This window comes from Acomys minous (assembly GCF_964271855.1).
Source record: "Acomys minous genome assembly, chromosome: 4".
NCBI lineage: Eukaryota > Metazoa > Chordata > Mammalia > Rodentia > Muridae > Acomys > Acomys minous.
In genome coordinates, this window is record NC_140486.1 from 72,261,428 (window position 1) to 72,279,882 (window position 18,455).

General features: G+C 44.3%; 1 protein-coding gene across 3 annotated transcripts in view; it reads right to left on the reverse strand.

The window, feature by feature from the left end:
* The window catches only part of GATA6 (GATA binding protein 6), a 47,216-nt gene that overhangs the window by 12,726 nt on the left and 16,035 nt on the right, over positions 1 to 18,455 (reverse strand). For all 3 annotated transcript variants that reach the window (XM_084780726.1, XM_084780725.1, XM_084780727.1), the window contains 4 exons: positions 14,532 to 14,698; positions 10,550 to 10,675; positions 9,195 to 9,282; positions 9,013 to 9,116 (listed from right to left, as the gene is read on the reverse strand). In XM_084780726.1, the coding sequence (XP_084636852.1) occupies positions 9,013 to 9,116; positions 9,195 to 9,282; positions 10,550 to 10,675; positions 14,532 to 14,698 (485 nt within the window). The remainder of the gene's footprint in view (positions 1 to 9,012; positions 9,117 to 9,194; positions 9,283 to 10,549; positions 10,676 to 14,531; positions 14,699 to 18,455) is intronic.

Consider the following 18,455-nt stretch of genomic DNA (forward strand, 5'->3'; position numbering starts at 1 on the left):
CTAGACCAGACATAGCTGTACACAGAGACGCACGTGGCCACTGTTCCCCACCCTATTTTATTGGGAAGATATTTGAGTCTTTAATTCCTCATTAAGATCAATCGAATGCAAGAAAACATTATGTATTTTGTCTAAAGATTTTGAAGAAATCAGCATTGTTAGTAGTCACACTGGTTACCCAAGCCAGACCTGGCCCCAAATCCAGGTGCGGCCACCACCACAGGAGCTTGGGCCTCTCCCTTACCTCTGTGTCCAACTCAGATGGATGAGACATAGGAACTACGCAGTTGCCCTGTGCCCACTAATGTATGAGGTCATTGGGGATAATTTTAAGGCACGGGCTGAAGAGATGACTCATCAAGAAAGAGCACTTGTTGCTTTTGCAGAAGACACAGATTTTCTTCCCACACATGTGGTGATTCACAAGCATGCAGTTTTAGGGGTTGGATGCCCTGTGAGCTCAGTGGGTACCAGGCACGTGTGTGGTAAATAGGCATACATGTAGGCAAAACATATATACATAAAAAGCAAAAACAACAGTACTTCCCAATAGAGACTGCAGGGGTGCAAGCTAGGGGAGGCGGCTCAGGCCGGAGATCCTAACACTAGGAGGCTACGGCAGAACTCCTATGACTTTTAGACTAGCATATATGTGCATACATACATGCATACATATGTACACATACACATGCATACATATATGCAAGCAACACTCTCATACTCATAAAATAAAACAATTCTTTTTTTTTTTAAATTAAGTACAAGACTACTATACGGGTTTAGTTTTCAAGCACACTCTGAGGCTCTCACAGAGAGAGAAAGAAACGCTAGTGATGACTGACCGTGTACTGTTTTTTAGCTTCTGGGGTGGGCAGAGCTGAGACAGGAGAATCACTTGCACCCAGGAGTCAAGGCCAACTTGACCAACATTGGGAACTTCCATTCTATCTGGATAAATAAGTAGGAGGCATGCTGGAGAACGGCCCTGTGTTGTGAGTACTTACTATTTTTCTACCGTCTAATTCAGTTCCCAGCTCCCAGCACCACATCAGCTGGCTCAGAGCCACCTGTAACTCTGGAGGATCTGACCTCTTCTGGCCCATGGACATACACATGTGTGTGTGTAATACATACACATAAACAAAATAAAGTATAGCAGGCCTGGGGTTGTAAGCACTTGCCTAGTACCCTCCAGGCCCTGAGAGAGGTCCTTGACACCAAGGAGGACGAGAAGGTAGGAGAAGTAGATATGGTGTTAGCTTGCTGCCCTAGGGCCAGCAAAAGCAATTCACACTGTTTGTACGGGCTAAGTACTTCATGGATGTGCCTTGCAGTTCCTGTGAGGGACTACTACTCTGTGTCCTGCAATAACATCTTGGTAAACCCAAACTGGTTCCAACACAGCAGAGGAAACCTCACACCAGTAATCCAAGCACTCAGGAGGCAGAGGCAGATGAATCAGAGTTTGAGGCCAGCCTGGTCCACAGAGTTCCAGGGCAGCCAGGGCTGCAGAGAAAGCTCTGTCTCAAAAATAGAAAAGAAAACAAAAGGCCAACCAAACAAAGAACCTTGAGTGAGAAGTGAATCGTGAGCTAAGAGATGTTTTCTAATTTTACCTCAGGTTGCAAATGTCTGTACAGAATTCTAGCACCTGGGAGGTAAAAAGCAGACAAGGAGCTTAGAAGTTCAAGGCCAGTAAATGCAAAAGATCTCAGGGACTGGAGAGATGGTTAAGAGCGCTTGCTGCCCTTGCAGAAGACCTGGGGTTCAGTTCTCAGCATCCACATGATGGTTCATGACCATCCTTGATGGCAGTTAGAGGGGATCCAATGTCCCCTTCTGACTTCTAAGGCACCAGGCTCACACACACATACATGCAGGCAAAATACACATACACAAAAAAATAAGCTAATCTATTAAAGATGTCTATGAAAAGAACTTCAAATATTAACCTACCCAAGCATCTACTCTCTCTTCTGAAGGTTTCACAAAGTTTATGTTGGTCCAGCCTACGTAGTTCCCTGTCCCTGAGCCACTGCTGCTGATAAGCTCGTAGGGGTACCTGCAGCAGGGAAGGCAGGCCAGTGACATACAGAGCACCCTAGAGCCTCCAGAGAGACAGGAACACAACAGCCATTAATATTCTGAAACTGATCCAAGCGAGGTTGAGGCCATCAAGACTCAGACAGTATTGGGTATGGGGGTTCAGGCTTTTCCGCCTCTTTTTGTGTGTCTGTCATGAACAAGAAACACAGGAGAGGAAACACACCACAACTCCTGTTCCTGTTAGGAGGTGCAGCAGAGCAGCCCCCAGCCCTCCCCACCCTCAAGCCTGAGGCTCAAAAACTTCAGGGCACATGCTGCTCCAGGCGAGAAGGAAAGCAGGCAGGAGCATGCTGGCATTGTTTATTTCGTTTATCAAAATACTCCCAATCAAAACTACGCTAGTTGTTGGATTCTAACAGACAGACAGAAGACACGCCTGTCGTGGAAGCTAGGGTCAGCTAAAGTTCATTATTTACAAAGGAACATAGCTTGGGCTCTCCTTACTGCTGACTTGACAGGGATTTAAAATGCTTTTTAAAATCTTTTAGCACCAGCCTCCCCCACCCTGCCGTGTGCACACAGACAGACAGACAGACAGACAGACAGACAGACAGACAGACAGACACACACACACACACACACACACACACACATTTTTTTTTTGAGGCCTCATTGCTGCCTCTGGCTTCTAAACATCCAGCCCCTGCATTCTAGCCACACCAAGTGCAAACAACCGCCCTGCGGCACCGTGGATGGCTAGCCCACCTTCCTGGACACCACATTTTGTTTTAGCTCTTGCTTTATTTATGGTGGGGGGCAAGCTTGAGTATGTTGCGTGTGAATGTGGAAGTCAGGACAACTTTGGGGAGTTTTTCTCTTACTTCCACCACCTGTTCTGAATTCAAGTCCATCGTGGTAGGCTTTGAGCAGCCTTACCAAATAAACAGCCTCACCAGCTCCCTAGCCCTATTTTTTCCATTCAAAAATCTGACCCAATTGGGGAAGGGGATACAGGAACAAACACATGATGCAAAACTCTCAGATGACTACATGTTTAAATTCTATTTTTATTTATTTTGGTTTTTCAAGATAGGGTTTCTCTGTTTTAGCCCTGGCTGTCCTGGAACTCACTCTGCAGACAAGGCTGGCCTCCAACTCAGAGATCCACTTGCCTCTGCCCCCCAAGTGCTGGGATTAAGTGCGCTGTTACCACTACCTGGCAGTGTGTGTGTGTGTGTGTGTGTGTGTGTGTGTGTGTGTGTGTTGAGAAAAAGATTCAGGCCCAACTTGCGAAGCATGGTAGCATGTGCCTGTCATCCCAGCTCTTGGGAGTAGAGGCAAGGAGACCAAGAGCCCACGGTCATCATGGCTACAGGTACTGAGTGACATGACACCCTGTCTTTAAAAACTAGGGCTGAAGAAAGGCCCAGCACTGTTCCAGAGGCCCCTTCTGGTGAATCACAATACACCTCCACTTCCGGGAGGTGCACCCTCTTCTGCACCCCTTCGAGGCCTCCTTGGGCAGGACACACACATATGCATAGCAGGAGCACACACATAGCAAACACCAGCCCATACACATGAAATAAGAGTTTGAAAACTAACCAAATATCATCCAATTACTTCAGGGTTCTTCTAATTCTATAAGTCCTTTCCCAACTCTGCAACTAGAGCACAATGCTCCCCTTGGGCACCCTCTACTATTTTGCTAATCGTGGCACTTTTAAGTCTGACTGGCAGAGAAACCCCCACGTACGTGTGTCCCTGACACTCCACCACCACCTCCACAGTATGAACCAGTCCGGGTGTGAGACCTTGTTTTCCTCCTGTGTAAAAGGTGCCTCCTAAACAGCAATCCTCAACACCATCCAGCCAGGCTGAAGCAGACCAGATGTTTATCAACGCCAGAGTGTGGCGTTACAAGTTGAATGGTGACTAACTAATATTATGGCTTCAGTATAATCTCAAGGGTCTTGTGTTTGTTTTGGTTTTGAGACAGGGTTTCTTTGTGTAACAAGTCCTGGCTTGGAGCTGGATAGAGAAGGTCAGAGGTTAAAAACACTGGACCCAGATCTAGAGGCCCCTGGTTCAATTCCCAGCATCCACATGGCGGCTCTGTAAGTCCAGTTCTACGGGACCCTCACACAAACAAGCACGCAAGCAGAGCACCAATGCACATGAAATAAAAATAAATCATAAAAAAAAAAACTGGCTAGGCAATGGCGGTACATGCCTTAGCCTGGTCTACAGAGTGAGTTCCAGGACAGCTACGGCTACACAGAGAAACTCTGTCTTGAAAAACAAAGCAAAACAAAAAAACAAGCCCTGGCTGTTCTGGGCTCACTTTGTAGACCAGCTTGGCATCAAACTGATAGAGATCTTCCTGCCTCTGTCTCCTGAGTTCTGGGATTAAAGGTATGCGCCCCTATACCCAGACAAAAATAAAAATAAAAATAAAAATAAGTAAATAAAAATAAAATAAAAAATTTAAAGACATGGTCTCACTAAGTAGCTCCAGCAGACCTGGAATGCTCTGTGTAGAATGGCCTTGAACTCAAATCCACCTGAACGCTAAGATTAAAGGCAAGTACCACCATGTCAGCAGATTTTAGTGTATTTATATTCCATGGAGAATAAATGCCAAATTCTGGTGTCAATTTATGTCAATTAAATGTATTTCAATAAACTTACCAATAAGAAAAAATTTAGGCATAGTAAAACAGACGATTGTCATGAAATTTCAAAGGTTAGATTTACCAAATTTGCTAGTAAGTACAAGTAACACAGTGCATTGTTTTATTAATGCCAAACGGCATGGTAAGGAGTCTCTCCAATACTAGGAAGGAAAATACTGCCTCCCTTCTTCCTTCAGTCCTCGAACAGCTTCCCAAAAGGAGAAACTGAGTCACAGAGTGATCAGGTTATGACTAGATTCCCAAAGGGCTCATTAAAGCACAAATCAGAGCAGGTATATAAAGCTAAGACAAAAAAAAAAAAAGAATAAACAAAATAAAACTCTGGAGCAGGGCAGGAATGCTTTTCCAGGCACTGTGCTTACATACATGGGAGAACAGTTTGGTCTAAACAGGGTGGGGGAACTCAGGAGGCTTGCCGGGAGTTCCAGAACAGCCAGAGCTACACAGCGAGGCCCTGCAGATAGATAGATAGATAGATAGATAGATAGATAGATAGATAGATAGACAGACAGATAGACAGAGAGACAGAGAGACAGCTGTAACACAAGGACTTGCTACAACCCCTAGTTCTGCAAAAAAGAAAACAATTTAAAGGGTGGCAGTAAAATGGGCATCTGGAAACTGCTTGTTACCCAAGCCTGACTACCTATGTGATCCCTGGAACCCACAGGAGACAGAGCTGACTTCCCGAAGCTGTGCTCTGACCGCTACATGCTCACTATGGCGTATGCACATATACGACATAAATACACGGTAACTAAGTTAAGTTAGTAACAGAAAGTGAGAGACAGAGGGCTCCTTCCAACACCCCATTGCTACTGGAAAGGGACCTGGGGCCCAGCTCAGGCTTACAGCGGTAGACAAGACAGCCTCACTCTAGGACCTCAGCTCCCAGGGTCCCATGGCCAAGAACCTGGTGCTGTGAAATGGTCCACAGGCAAGAAGCCAGCTAGAAATGCCACCAGGTGGCCTGCCACCACTGGTTTCCCAAAGGAAGACTAAGAGAACATGGGAGCTGTTGTAGCCCTGTGGAAGTTAGTGAGTGAGTGAGGGAGTGAGTGTGTGTGTGTGTGTGTAATGCATAAGCACTGAAGAAAGCTAGACGTGCTGTCTTGCCCATCTCTCAACATCTGAGATGTCCCTCCCTCTCGTAGTTGCCTCACTACACACACTCCACCCCCACACTGAATTTCTTACTATACCATTCATCACAGGCAGTGGTGGAAAACAGTGGGGGTGACCCATTCTTTTGAGATTTGTGCCCTAACCCAGGGAAGACTCAGCCTTGTATGGAAATCTTCAACTACAGTATGTCATAGAATCTCTAGCGAGCCAGCTTACCACAGACACTTCTCCCGCATAGGAAAAAAGACACTCTGTCAACATGGTCGCCTTTTTGTAAAAGTGCTTCTGCCAACTGCTCACAGGTGATCCCTCCATAATTAGGTCCACAGCCTGGCAGCCACCACACTGGTTGTACCACAGAACCACAGAAGGTCAGTGCAGCTAGAGAAGGCGGCACTGGAAAGAGCCGTGCAAGGGCCTCCTTGAGAACACCCAAGCTTCCTTCAAGTGGAACAATATCCAGAGGTGACATGTTTCCTCACAGCCACGTCTGGAGCAGCTTGTGGGGACACCCGTGGTGGCACTGCCATGCATGGTAGGGAAAGCCTGCTCACCTCAGTGGCAGCCTGGCAAGGTCTGCAGAAGGCTGGCCAGGAGCAACCCCACCCAGGGCAGATGGCAGACGCTGTCACCGCCTCACAGCAGCTACCACAGGCTCTCCAGATCCCATGGAGGTTCCAGACCCAGGAGCTTGCAGGTCTGCAGGCTTGAAGGGCCCCCCTGGAATCCCCACTAAAACCCTTTACTATGTGGTCTTCCTCGGAAGGGCCCAGGCTGCCAAAGAGGAAGCCTAGGATCAGCCTACAAGTCCAAGGACCTTCATCCAGCCAGAGTAGGGTCCTTTTCCAGCTTTTTCATTCTCTTTCCAACAGGCTGGATTTTATTAAGAGCAATTTTGAATTTTTACATTACAAAGCCACAAGAGCAAATCTGACTACATTCACAACAGGTCCACTCCCCAAGCAAAGGTAAGAAGCCTCTGGCATTAACATTCAAACTACGTTTTTGCTCCACAAACTGGACACTGTCTTCACCACATTAACTCAAGTGGGCTGACCAGAGACAAGACACAGATAGTGGCCACAAACCGAGCTGCTCCTTAATACGACAGAAGATCCCAGACATCATTCTGTCTCTTTTACCTACATACTGTAATCTGAGGACTAAGGACTGCATAACCCTTTCCCAACAAGTAACAAAGTCTATTTACCACTTCGGATAATCCGACATGCACGCACCAGTCCAATTTAATTAGCGCCGTAGTCAGAGCTGGATCAGCTATCTGCGCTCTGCTCTCAAAACCCGCGCAACAGTAGAAACAAAACAGACTCCACAAAGCCGTCTTCTGACTTCCACATGTACAGTGGCACACGTACATCTGAGCACACAAATATCCCACATATATATCTCACACACATGCAATTCTACATACACACAACACACACTACCATCCACATTTAGAAAAGTTTTGTAGCAAACAGAACCAGCTGGAAGGCTGGGGACATGGCACCCGCCTTTAATCCCAACAGAGGCAGAGGCAGGTGAATCTCTTTGAGAAAGCTTGGTCTGTAAAGAGCCCTGGGCCGTACAAGCCTAAGACACCGGTCTCAACAAAAAAAAAAGAAAGTAAAGGCTTTTTTGCATCTTAGCATTATTCTTTCACCATGTCCACTAGTGAATATTTATAGGAATGGATTATTATATACCAGTTAGAATGGTTTTTTTTTTTTTTTTTGGTTTTTTGTTGTTGTTGTTTGGTTTTTTTTTTTTTTTTTTTTTTTTTTTTTTTTTTTTTTTGGTTTTTCGAGACAGGGTCTTTCTGTGTAGCCTTGGCTGTCCTGGACTCACTTTGTAGATCAGGCTGGCCTCGAACTCACAGCGATCAGCCTGCCTCTGCCTCCCGAGTGCTGGGATTAAAGGCGTGCGCCCCCGAACACCTCCAGTTTTGCCTGTGGCTAGTGTATGGAAACACAAATTTCTTGGCCTCACACCCAGAAATTTTGACTTTAAAAATCCAGGGTATGTCTCGGAAATAAATGTGCAGTATTTTTAAGTATCCTACACAATCCAGGGCCAAACAGAATAAAGCAAAACAGCTTCAAGGTAAGCAAGGGTCTATTTATTCCTAGTCTAGTCCTGGCTGGAAGGGAAGAATTTTGGCTGTACACACGAGTAGAGTCCTGCCTGAGGGCTGCATTGTATCTCAGGTCAATCCTGAAAGAGCTTCTGTGGACCTTAGTGTCTGAAGGCTGAGGAAGGCTCGAGTAAAACAGAGTTCCCATCACACAGGCAGCATCACTTTTCAAGTTGCTGAAGTGACCCTTGGGAATTAATGACCACTGGAAAACGGCAAGGTCTCCCAGCAAGACGGCACAGGTTACACACAGGAAGAGCAGTGGGTGCAACAGCCCAGGACCTTCGCCTTTGATAGACACCTCCGTGTACCTAGTAATTTTCCTAGTCATTTTTCTAATCTACACCAGAAATACAGTGACTCTGGCTTGTGTGTTTGTGTGTGTGTGTGTGTGTGAGAGAGAGAGAGAGAGAGAGAGAGAGAGAGAGAGAGAGAGAGAGAGGGAGGGAGGGAGGGAGGGAGGGAGGGAGAGAGAGACAGAGACAGAGAGAGAGAGAGACAGAGAGAGACAGAGAGAGAGAGAGAGAGAGAGAGAGAGAGAGAGAGAGAGAGAGAGATGTAGCCAGTTGGTGGTGGTACACGCCTGCCTCTTTAATTCCAGCTCTTAGAGTCAGAGGCCAGTAGATCTCTGAGTTTGAGGCCAGCCTGTTCTACAGAGTTTCAGAACAGAGAACTGGAGAAACTGTCTTGAAAACAAAAAATAAATAAAAAGGAAAAAAAAAGAGTAAAGTAAAGTAAATATGACCAGCCTGAAGCTTTTCTTTCAACACGTCTTTCTTGTCCTTGGGTTAATCTAACCGCTAAAAAAGCTAGATCCTAATTAAGAGGTTTGTAAAGTACTTAAGTTTTGTCATTTTGTTGACATTCAAATATCATTTCCTTTAAAAACTATTCTTAGGTACCAATTCACTAAACTGTTGCTTCAGATTATTATACTACTGATAAGATAAAATTTAAGATAATTTAATGGAGAACAACCCACTCAAGAGTGCCGGCTGTTTCTATACTTACCCCTGACGCGCTGGGTTGTGTGGAAGGAGACGTAGTTTTGGTGCAGTCATCTGAATTAGAAGAGGAGGAAGCTGGAGTCATAGAAACAGAGTTGCTGCTGTTGCCTGCAAGAGACGAGGAGTGAGTTGTGCTGCCTCTGCTGGCAAAGCCGTCCAGATAACACGGCGTTTTACTATACTTACCAGAGCAAGCCTTTGACTTGTTTATATTTTTAGGTTTTCGTTTCCTGGTTTGAATTCCTTCTTTTTTCATAGCCAGTGGCCGAGGCACCTAAAAGATGTGCACACAGGTCTTATGTATAAGTATTGTACTGAAGGAAATTCTGTTATGTGTTCAGTACTGAGAGCCCTCATTTGAAACTACCTGGGAATGTAGCTCAGTGACCAGACTATGAGGCCCTAAGTTCAATTCTCAGTACCACAAGAAATACGTAATTTTTTTTTTCAGTACTAAGGACTTGGGTGTGTTATAGAAGCCCGAATGAACTACACTTTGGCAAAAATTTTATCTACATATATATGTGTGTGTGTGTATGTGTGTGTGTATACATATGTGTCTATATATGTATGTTTATATATGTGTATATATACATATATGGATATTTACTAATACATATAAATATTTATGTGTATACACACATGTACATATGAGGAGATTCTAAATGCATAGAGATTTTCCCTTTTTCCAACAAATAAAGATTCTTTCAGAAAAAAATGTCATTTATCATGGACAATTTAATATTTTTTAACTTTATGTTCATTATCTGAAATAACAATTATAGAGCAAGTATTCCTTGTATGAATCTTTGTTTTTAATATCCTTATTTAAAAGCGATCAAGTACCTTCTCCCTACAACACAGGGTATTTACTTTGAAAGAATGAGGTGTTATCGGCCAGGCTGGTGGCTCATGCCGAAAACCCCAAAACTTGGAAGGCTAAGGCCAGTGAGTTGTAGCACCCTAGGCTAGTGAGTTTGAGGTCAGCCTGGGCTGTAGAATAAGACCTTGTCTCAAAAACTAGACAAACAAAGACAGGTTTATAATAACTTATACAAGCCTGTAATGAGGCTACCAAATACAGTTTCTTCAGACAAATGCCTTTGCCAAATTCTTTAAAACTTATGAATTATAGTAGTAATCATTATTTTGTCATCAATTCTGAAGTGTACATTGTACTTTTTTTTCCTTTTTTCTCCCCTTTATACGAGATTTCTCTGTCTAGCCCTGGCTGTCTTGCGTTAAAGCCATGCACCGCCACAGCTGGCTCATTTTTACATATCTAAAATTGAGGTGTTTTCCAATTGCTAACGTCAGATTAGTTGGTGGTGGGTATAATCTCTTGGCTGCTTTGTGGCTGAAATGATTCGTCCACATCACAGTGAAAAGCAGCTTGGATTCGACATGTAGTACATGCACAACCCACGCTCAGTTTTTCACGCTTTGCATCTCTTTTTTCTCCTTTGCTGATTCTGTCTTAGAACTAAAATTTTACAATCCATGTGCTAAGTGTCTATTCCTAAACAGAGTAAGTGATGTACCCCATGGAGCTTCATATAGAGTCCGCAAGCGTTGCACACAGGTTCGCCCTCGGCATTTCTGCGCCACAAGGTAGTGGTTGTGGTGTGACAGTTGGCACAGGACAATCCAAGCCGCCGCGATGAAGGCTAGAGAACAGCAGGAAGACAGTAAATGAACAAATGTAATTTTACATATTTTAATGATTTTTATCCACACATCAAGTTTTCAGTTAATTATACACGAAATGTCCCATCAGAAAAACAAACAACAGCAACACCAAAACTCTGTCCGGTATAATTAGGCCCACCTTCCTAGACCAGAAACCTCGAGGTCTGCAGAGATGCTTAATCCCATGGAGAAGAATCTCCCGCCTGTTACTGTATGTCGTGCAGTGCCCTGGAAGGAGTCACACACTGACCATGGGAAGCCACCACAGCATCATGCCTATTGCCATGACAGCTGCCCCTCCAGGGAGCCAGGTTTCCACACATTGCTGTTGGGGAATTAGATTTTCTTACATCTAATAATTCTAGAGCATCGACTACACCCACCCGCCAGGCAGCCTGCTCAGCTGTCACAATTCTGGTGTGAATCATGAAACACAATCAAAGCCACCAATGTGCTAAATGGCTTTGGGTCATCTAAGAATTAAGAGATAGCCACATCTATTTTCCAGGAACATGTACAGAAAAGTCAACCAAAAACCATTGGAAAAAAACAAAGCAAAACAAAACAAAAACAAAAAACTGCCGGGCCAGAGTTGGCATGTACCTTAATCCTAGCACTGGGAAGGCAGAGGCGGGTAGATCAAGTTCTAGGCCAGCCTGGGCTACACGGAGAAACTGAGAGAGGGAGAGGGAGAGGGAGAGGAAGAAGAGAGAGAGAGAGAGAGAGAGAGAGAGAGAGAGAGAAAGGAGCAGGGAGATGAGTAAGAAAGAAGCGGCAGGGATCTGAGTACAGATATGTGCTTATAATTCTCATCCTGGTTCCTGCTTCTGTTTTGTCTGCTTTACAACAGATTCAAGCACATTTGACAACATCCTTTTAATGTTAACACTGCCATATAAACAGTTAACTGGTATCGCTGCTCTTTATCACCCTAACATTCTTAAAAGAATAGATTTCCTCCAAAGCCCTACAAGAAAGGTTGGGGGGATTGAAAGCAATATAATCCTCTCCAAGACAAAATATAATTTGTTTTTATTTATTATTTTATTATTATTTATTTTTGGATTACCATATATATATATATTTCTTATGATTACTACAAAAACAAGTTGTACCATGCACCAGGTCTTTTATGTATATATTGAAAACTTGGGAATCAAAGCAAAATTTAAGTAAAAAAAATTCCATTTTTAATTAATTTTAGAAAGATAACAATTGGCCGGGTGTGGTGGCGCACACCTTTAATCCCAGCACTCGGGAGGAAGAGGCAGGTGGATCACTGAGTTTGAGGACAGCCTGGCCTACAAAATGAGTCCAGGACAGCCAAGATAACACAAAGAAGCACTGTCTCAGAAAGAGAGAGAGAGAGAGAGAGAGAGAGAGAGAGAGAGAGAGAGAGAAGTAACAATTTATTTTAGAAAGGATTATAAGGAATGGAGGAATATATATTGGGTATACATTGAATATTCAAGGGTCAGCAAATCAGTTTTCTAAGTTCTTTGCAGATAAATACAAATTGATTAAACAGGAGTTTGCATTTACAATTCACACCTGTTCTATTATGTCAGCCTCCTCTACAATCAAGTTGTAAAAATAGAGATTTTCATGAGCCCTTTAACCCTGCAACATTTCTAAGAACTCGGGGCTAATAATTCTCAGAATTTGGTGAAAATGCACATACTTGGCGGAGAGACCTACTTGAGAAATTGCTTTGCTTAAAAAAAAAATAGCAAATCCGTACACACCCGATGATTTCTTTTCTCTTGCCCCTCTTTGGGGCTGAGGGAAAATAAATAAGTTTCCAGGTGAGCATTCCTTTCTCTCCATAAATGTGAAATTAATAAAGGAGGGACAAAATGATCCGTTTTATAAACGAGCCATTTATGACAGTTTAAAGTGGAGTTTGGAGCCAATGTGGAGCAAAATTGTTATCGGATTTTGCCATTCTAACAAAGAGCTTTATGACTGTCAATTGCAGCTTATGAGTGAAGGCAGCCTCCATAATCATGGGAGATGAAGGTGAGCAGGTTATAAAAGTTCCTTGTAACAAGCCACCTCAGTTCCATTCCTCACTGACAAAGAATTCAAGTTACACCATAAATCTCTTATTTTGCAATGTATTACAAGTTCAGATTCAGGATTATTGGTTCTGTTCTGCTGGCTAAACAAGCTGGGGTTCAATATGCTGTGTCTGAGAACTAAGCCAGACACACCAAAAACCATAGCCCACAAAGAGAACTAATTGATAGTGACACGCCCTTCAATTGCTATCATTTATAACTCATTCACAAAGCATATTGGCTGACCTTGGTACCGCCAAGACACCTGCCACACAGAAAGAAAACTAATTGATTTACAAACGTTTAAATTGGTTTTTCTTATGAGCGAAATAAATGGCGCTCTCTAAATACAGTAGTTAGTTAATCAAGGTTTTGCTCAGTTTTGAAAAAAAAAAAGTTATCTTTGAGAGCTCAGCTAGAACTCTGCGTGAGTTTACCTTTCCCCTGTAAAGTAATGTTTCCTTGTTCACGCTTTGTCTGGGAAATGAACAGTTTCTGACTACTTTCTTTTTAGTAAAATATATGAAGCTCTCCCAAGCCAGCTGGTCACATCCTGAATTTAAGGATAACCTTTAAAGAAAACCCTAACCTGGGGAATTGTAACAAGCTTAAAGCACTTTCCACTCAAATCAACCTCAGCTACTTTATTTTAAACGCATTAAAAACAAAACAATCATAAAGCTAATTGCCTCTCCTTAAGGTGTCAGACTTACGCAGTGATGCAATTTCGCTCTAATCTATTTAACACAAACAACATGTATAGCGTTTGTTCTGCTAATTAGAGCATAACAATTAAATAAATTACCTGGGTCCTTAAGATGTCTGGCACGCAATTGCAAAGCATCTACTTTAAATGACATTTAGAATACTCTCATTTGGGGCTGGACAAGTGTTAGCCTTAAGGTGCAGTTGATGACAGCTTTAATTTCAGCTTTAAATGTCCTAACAAATTACTAATGGCTTAATCACAGGAGAAAAAAAAAAGATTCCCTATTTAAAAGATGGCAAATGTTTGACTTGATGGAGACGTTCACGATTTGAGAAGACTCCACGTTCTCAACTTCTATTTGGTTATTATCTGCAACAGCCAAATTTCAAAATAACTAATGTTTGAGCAAATAAAATTTCACTACACTGAGGGCGTTTTAAAAAGCGGAGAATACCTAGCTCTGCAAGAAAAGGCAACGTCCCAGAGAGGTAGTGCAAACACCAAAGGACTGAAGAACTAGGCTGACCCAAAGAAGAGTCGGGGCGGGCGGGGATTTCCGTCGTATTCCTTTGGCTGGTCAGATATAGAAGGGCCTGCTTTCTCTAAACAAGCTAAGGGCACAAAGCCCATCTTCCTTTGTCTAATTTTGCTCCGCAGATGTCACCTGCCGCCCCAACCCTTAGGGTATCCATTCTGTACACTGGCTAAAAGTATCTCAAGAAAGGCAAATGTATATGTGTGCTTTTAAAAACAAAAGAGGTAGCAACGGGGCTGAGGGTGCGATTTGGGAGCAGAGCACTGCCTTGCCTAGAATTGGGTTCAAATGGTACAGGGAGTGTAAGGGAGACTGCTACCAGCTACCGGCTACTTCTCTCTCTCTCTCTCTCTCTCTCTCTCTCTCTCTCTCTCTCTCTCTCTCTCTCTCTCTCTCTCTCTCTCTCTCTCTCTCTCTCTCTCTCTCTCTCTCTCTCTCTCGGAAAGGTCTAGTTCTCTTAGGGATTCTGGCGGATGAGGAGGTGGGGAGGATGGAGGTGGGGCAGATCCGCACCGTGCTGTAACACTCACCACGCGCTTCTGCGGCTTGATGAGGGGCCGGCTGAGGCCGTTCATCTTGCTGTAGAGGCCACAGGCGTTGCACAGGTAATGGCCAGTGCCATCTCGTCTCCACAGCGGTGTCTGGATAGAGCCACAGTTCACGCACTCACGGCTCTCCGACAGGTCCTCCAGCAGGTCTGAGGGGGGAGCGAGGAGCAGAGGCTCTGCTTACACCACTCTTCCCGGCCACACTCTGCGCCCTGGTTGGGGGCCCGAAACTGGAGGCCAGCTCCAAGCTCCCCTCCCTGGCCTTGGCCGCCCTAGAGTCCCTACACTTGGGTGTCTCCCCCCCTACTGGGGGACCTAGTAGAAACCTCAGGGAAGTCAGAGGCCCAGAGAATGACACGATCTAGGGGAAACTGGCTCTGGTACCCCGTACTGCTCCTCGTGGGACTGTCTAGTTTTTACAACCGAGGTCCATCCTAATTATAAAATGTGACTTGCCAAAGGGATCCGCGATTGCCGCCTTCCCAAGCGACCCACAAATACCCAGGACTCTGCCCATTCTTTATTATCAAGTAATTTAAAAAGTATTTTGTGCTCATCACATATCCTTCTTACAAACCATATTTTAAAAAATTGCTCTTAGCACTCATATTAACTGTAAATAAGACAATAAAGGCTTTTCTAGGGAGGGAGGGCATGCTATTAAGCATTGAGACTACATTTTGTTCTCACACCATGAGGATTTAGCACTGAAATATCCTGATTTCTATCTGAAAGCCTATTTTAAATGCATGTTACCATCTTTCAAATCCTGTGGCTGCCTTTTGAAATTCGAAATTAACCTAAAGCCAAGTAAAACAAATCCAAAATAATTTTAATCAACAAAAATAATAACATTTGCTATTTCTCTGCAAGGAGGTAAAATAGAAAAGAACATCAGTTCTCTAAAATGAGATTAAATGCTATCACATATAAGCCTTGTAAAAAGATGTGGAGAGGCCTTCTTGTTACAGAGACTTTGAATGTTCTAATTTGGCATTCTTCAAGAAATATCTCAGTCGCTTAAAAGTGACTAAACATTCCATTTTAGCATTTTATTTGAAGACTGCCCTGCCAGCCCCTCAGCCCGATGCCCATAGTTTGTATCTGCAGTTAGTAATGCGGAAAAGATATTTTAAATATGGTTTTAGCATTAAAATGCTTTCACCATTAATTTTAACCTTACAAAAAACCAAGTGTCCTTCATTTCTAGAGTTATGTCTTAGATTTAAAGGAAACTAACGTCCCACACAAGTGAGTTCAAAGTTATCCTGGGGACACTGGGGCTTACAACACATCACAAAGATTTATTCTTCTCTGCCCTAAAAGCCACTATTGACCACAGTAATCAGTGAAATACTCAGGACTTCAAGGACACTGAAGTTAAACAAGGCTTTTGCCTTTGTTGTTGACTTTAAAATGTTACCTATCAGAAAGCCCCTCCAGAGTGGGGCATTCCCTGGAAACTCTGGCCGGAGGTCTGGCCTCCTTCACTCAGCTAGGAACAATAAAAAAGGCTCCCTGGAATAGACTGTGTGAATGCCCCAGGTAGAACAGTCCTCGGGAGCCCCAGAGACAAAATTTGAAGTTCTAGAAAAAAAAATTAAACTAAATAAAAATTCTTAGCCAGGAGGTGGGAGGCGGAGGATCTCTGTGAATTGAGGCCAGCCTGGTCTATAAAGCGAGCCCAGGACAGCCAAGGCTACATAGAGAAACCCTGTCTTAAAAAACAAAAAAAAATCTCCTGCATCCCTGAGAGGGCCAGACAGCAATAATTCTAAAATGACAAAAGAAAATACACTGTAATTTAAAAATTTGGTTGTGCCTGAGGTTGGCACCTCTGTCCTAAGTGGTGCTTCTGGGAAGTGACAGACTCCAATCAGGTGTGGCCCCCTCCCCCAACCAAGGCACTCAGCTCAGCTCTGTAGGAGCTAAAAAAGGCCAAGGGGACAGGGGCTGAGGACCCAGGCTTAGTGTACTGTGAGGGCCAGGGCAGAGAGGAGGCTTCTTACTGTGCAGGCTGCTAAAGCAAGGCACTCGGTTTTAGCCAGGGTGTTTGCACAAACCCCTTACAAAATCTACCTCCAAATGTGATTTTCAATACAGGTAAAGAAACAGGGTGCCCATGTGGTCCAACTTGGTCCAGGCTCCCTCTCAGTCTGCCTGAGTTGATTTTTTTCTTAGCACACTGCAAACCTAGATGTTCCCAAATCCCATTACTACAACCTTTTTTAAAAAAGAAACCTGCTCAAATCTACAGAAGGTTTCCCCAACTTTGCAATGCCCAGAGACTGGAGAAGAAAAAAAAAAATCAAGGAAAATATAGGCTAAGTAAGTTCAGAGCCAAAAGAATCTTCTTTAGTGCCTTAAGTGCATTTCTCTCAAGAACTCATTACTGTCAACACCTAGAGACAGAATTCTGCCTCCTCTGTACAGACTATCTCTCAGTCAGATGCAATGATCATTGGCTCAAGCCTACAGACAGGGGCTTTAGAGGAGGCTAAGGCATGCGCCTGTCCAGAAACAGGCAGAGCCAGAGCAGTGTGGTAGGCTCAGACAGTGGGCACCCACCCTGCCTGCCTGCCAGAACACAGGCTTTGGGAATCCCTACTCACCTCTTGACAGAGGCTTCACACCCCAGCCACCACCCCTTGGTCATCCTTTGAAGATCTGTAGTCTCTCAGTCTCTGCCTTGGGAGCCCAGGACCACCTTTATGTGGTTGGAAGGGTGACAGCCTCCTACTCCAGCCCCAAACTATCAGGACATTTTAACAGGGTCCTTCCCAAACCTCTTCCAGTTTGACTGTCAACGTGAACAAGAAAAAAGGGGGGGAGGATGAGGAGGTGCCTGAGAGCCGCTGTGAAAACAGACTTCCCTTACCAAGTCTCTTGACCTCTCCCAGTGTTACTAGTGAGGAGCTGTTCAAATCAGGTTCACTTTAAGCCACTAGGTTGGTTTTCTGAATACAAACCAAACAGGGGCCCTGAAAGGGCTGTCACTACTACACAGAAGGGAGGAAGGGACCCAGAATGAAGCACAAAGTTTCACGGGACAGAAGGACAGTTTGAACTAGTGTGCCTCCATTATTCCTGAGACTACAATTTTCCTCATAGGAACATTTGTCAAAGGGGTGAAACTCCAAGGAAGAGAGCCCCAGGGATGAACCCAGGCGTTACAACAGCTTGGTCGAGGAAAGACACCAAGCCAGGATCATACCTTCCCCTGCTAACAGAAGAGCCACGTCCATTGATTTTTGTTTTCCCACTTCACACTTAAATAGTCCCTGGCGCGGGGAGTATGAGTGTGTAACTTGGTTGGCTCAACTTTGAAGGTCCCCCGGCCTGGCCAAGTGGGAGCTGCATCCCAGAATCTCACCACGCAGATGCCAAGCCTGAAGGCCTGTCCACCAGCTAACCGTAGGGATAAAGTCACAAATGACCAATCTACGTTTCTCCTCATCTTTCCCTGCTCCTATTGCTTGGGGGTGGGGGTGGGACAGGAGTGCCAAGTAAATGGCTAGACCTTAGGGCTTTGCCTGCCCTATGTAAACGCTCCCCATGGGGACAAAGCGCCTCACCTTAGCTGACTGAGCCAGTTGAGGCTAAATATGTCCACGCGTCTATCTGATCAAGCACCCGATATTCCAAATGCATCCAATTTTGGAATTCCACTCACAACTCAACCCAAACCAGAATACACGCAAAGCTCTCCACTAAAATAAAGGTTTTCTCAATTGCATGATCCTTAACTACTCAGGAAGCTCCCCAGCCCTCCCTACTCCAGCCCGCGCACATGCACATCCCCTCCCCAAGACCCTTAGGTAATAGCCGTTCATTCACTCTCTTTCTTAGTTTTTTTTTTTTTTCAGAGACAGGGTTTCTCTGTGTAGCCCTGACTGTCCTGGACTG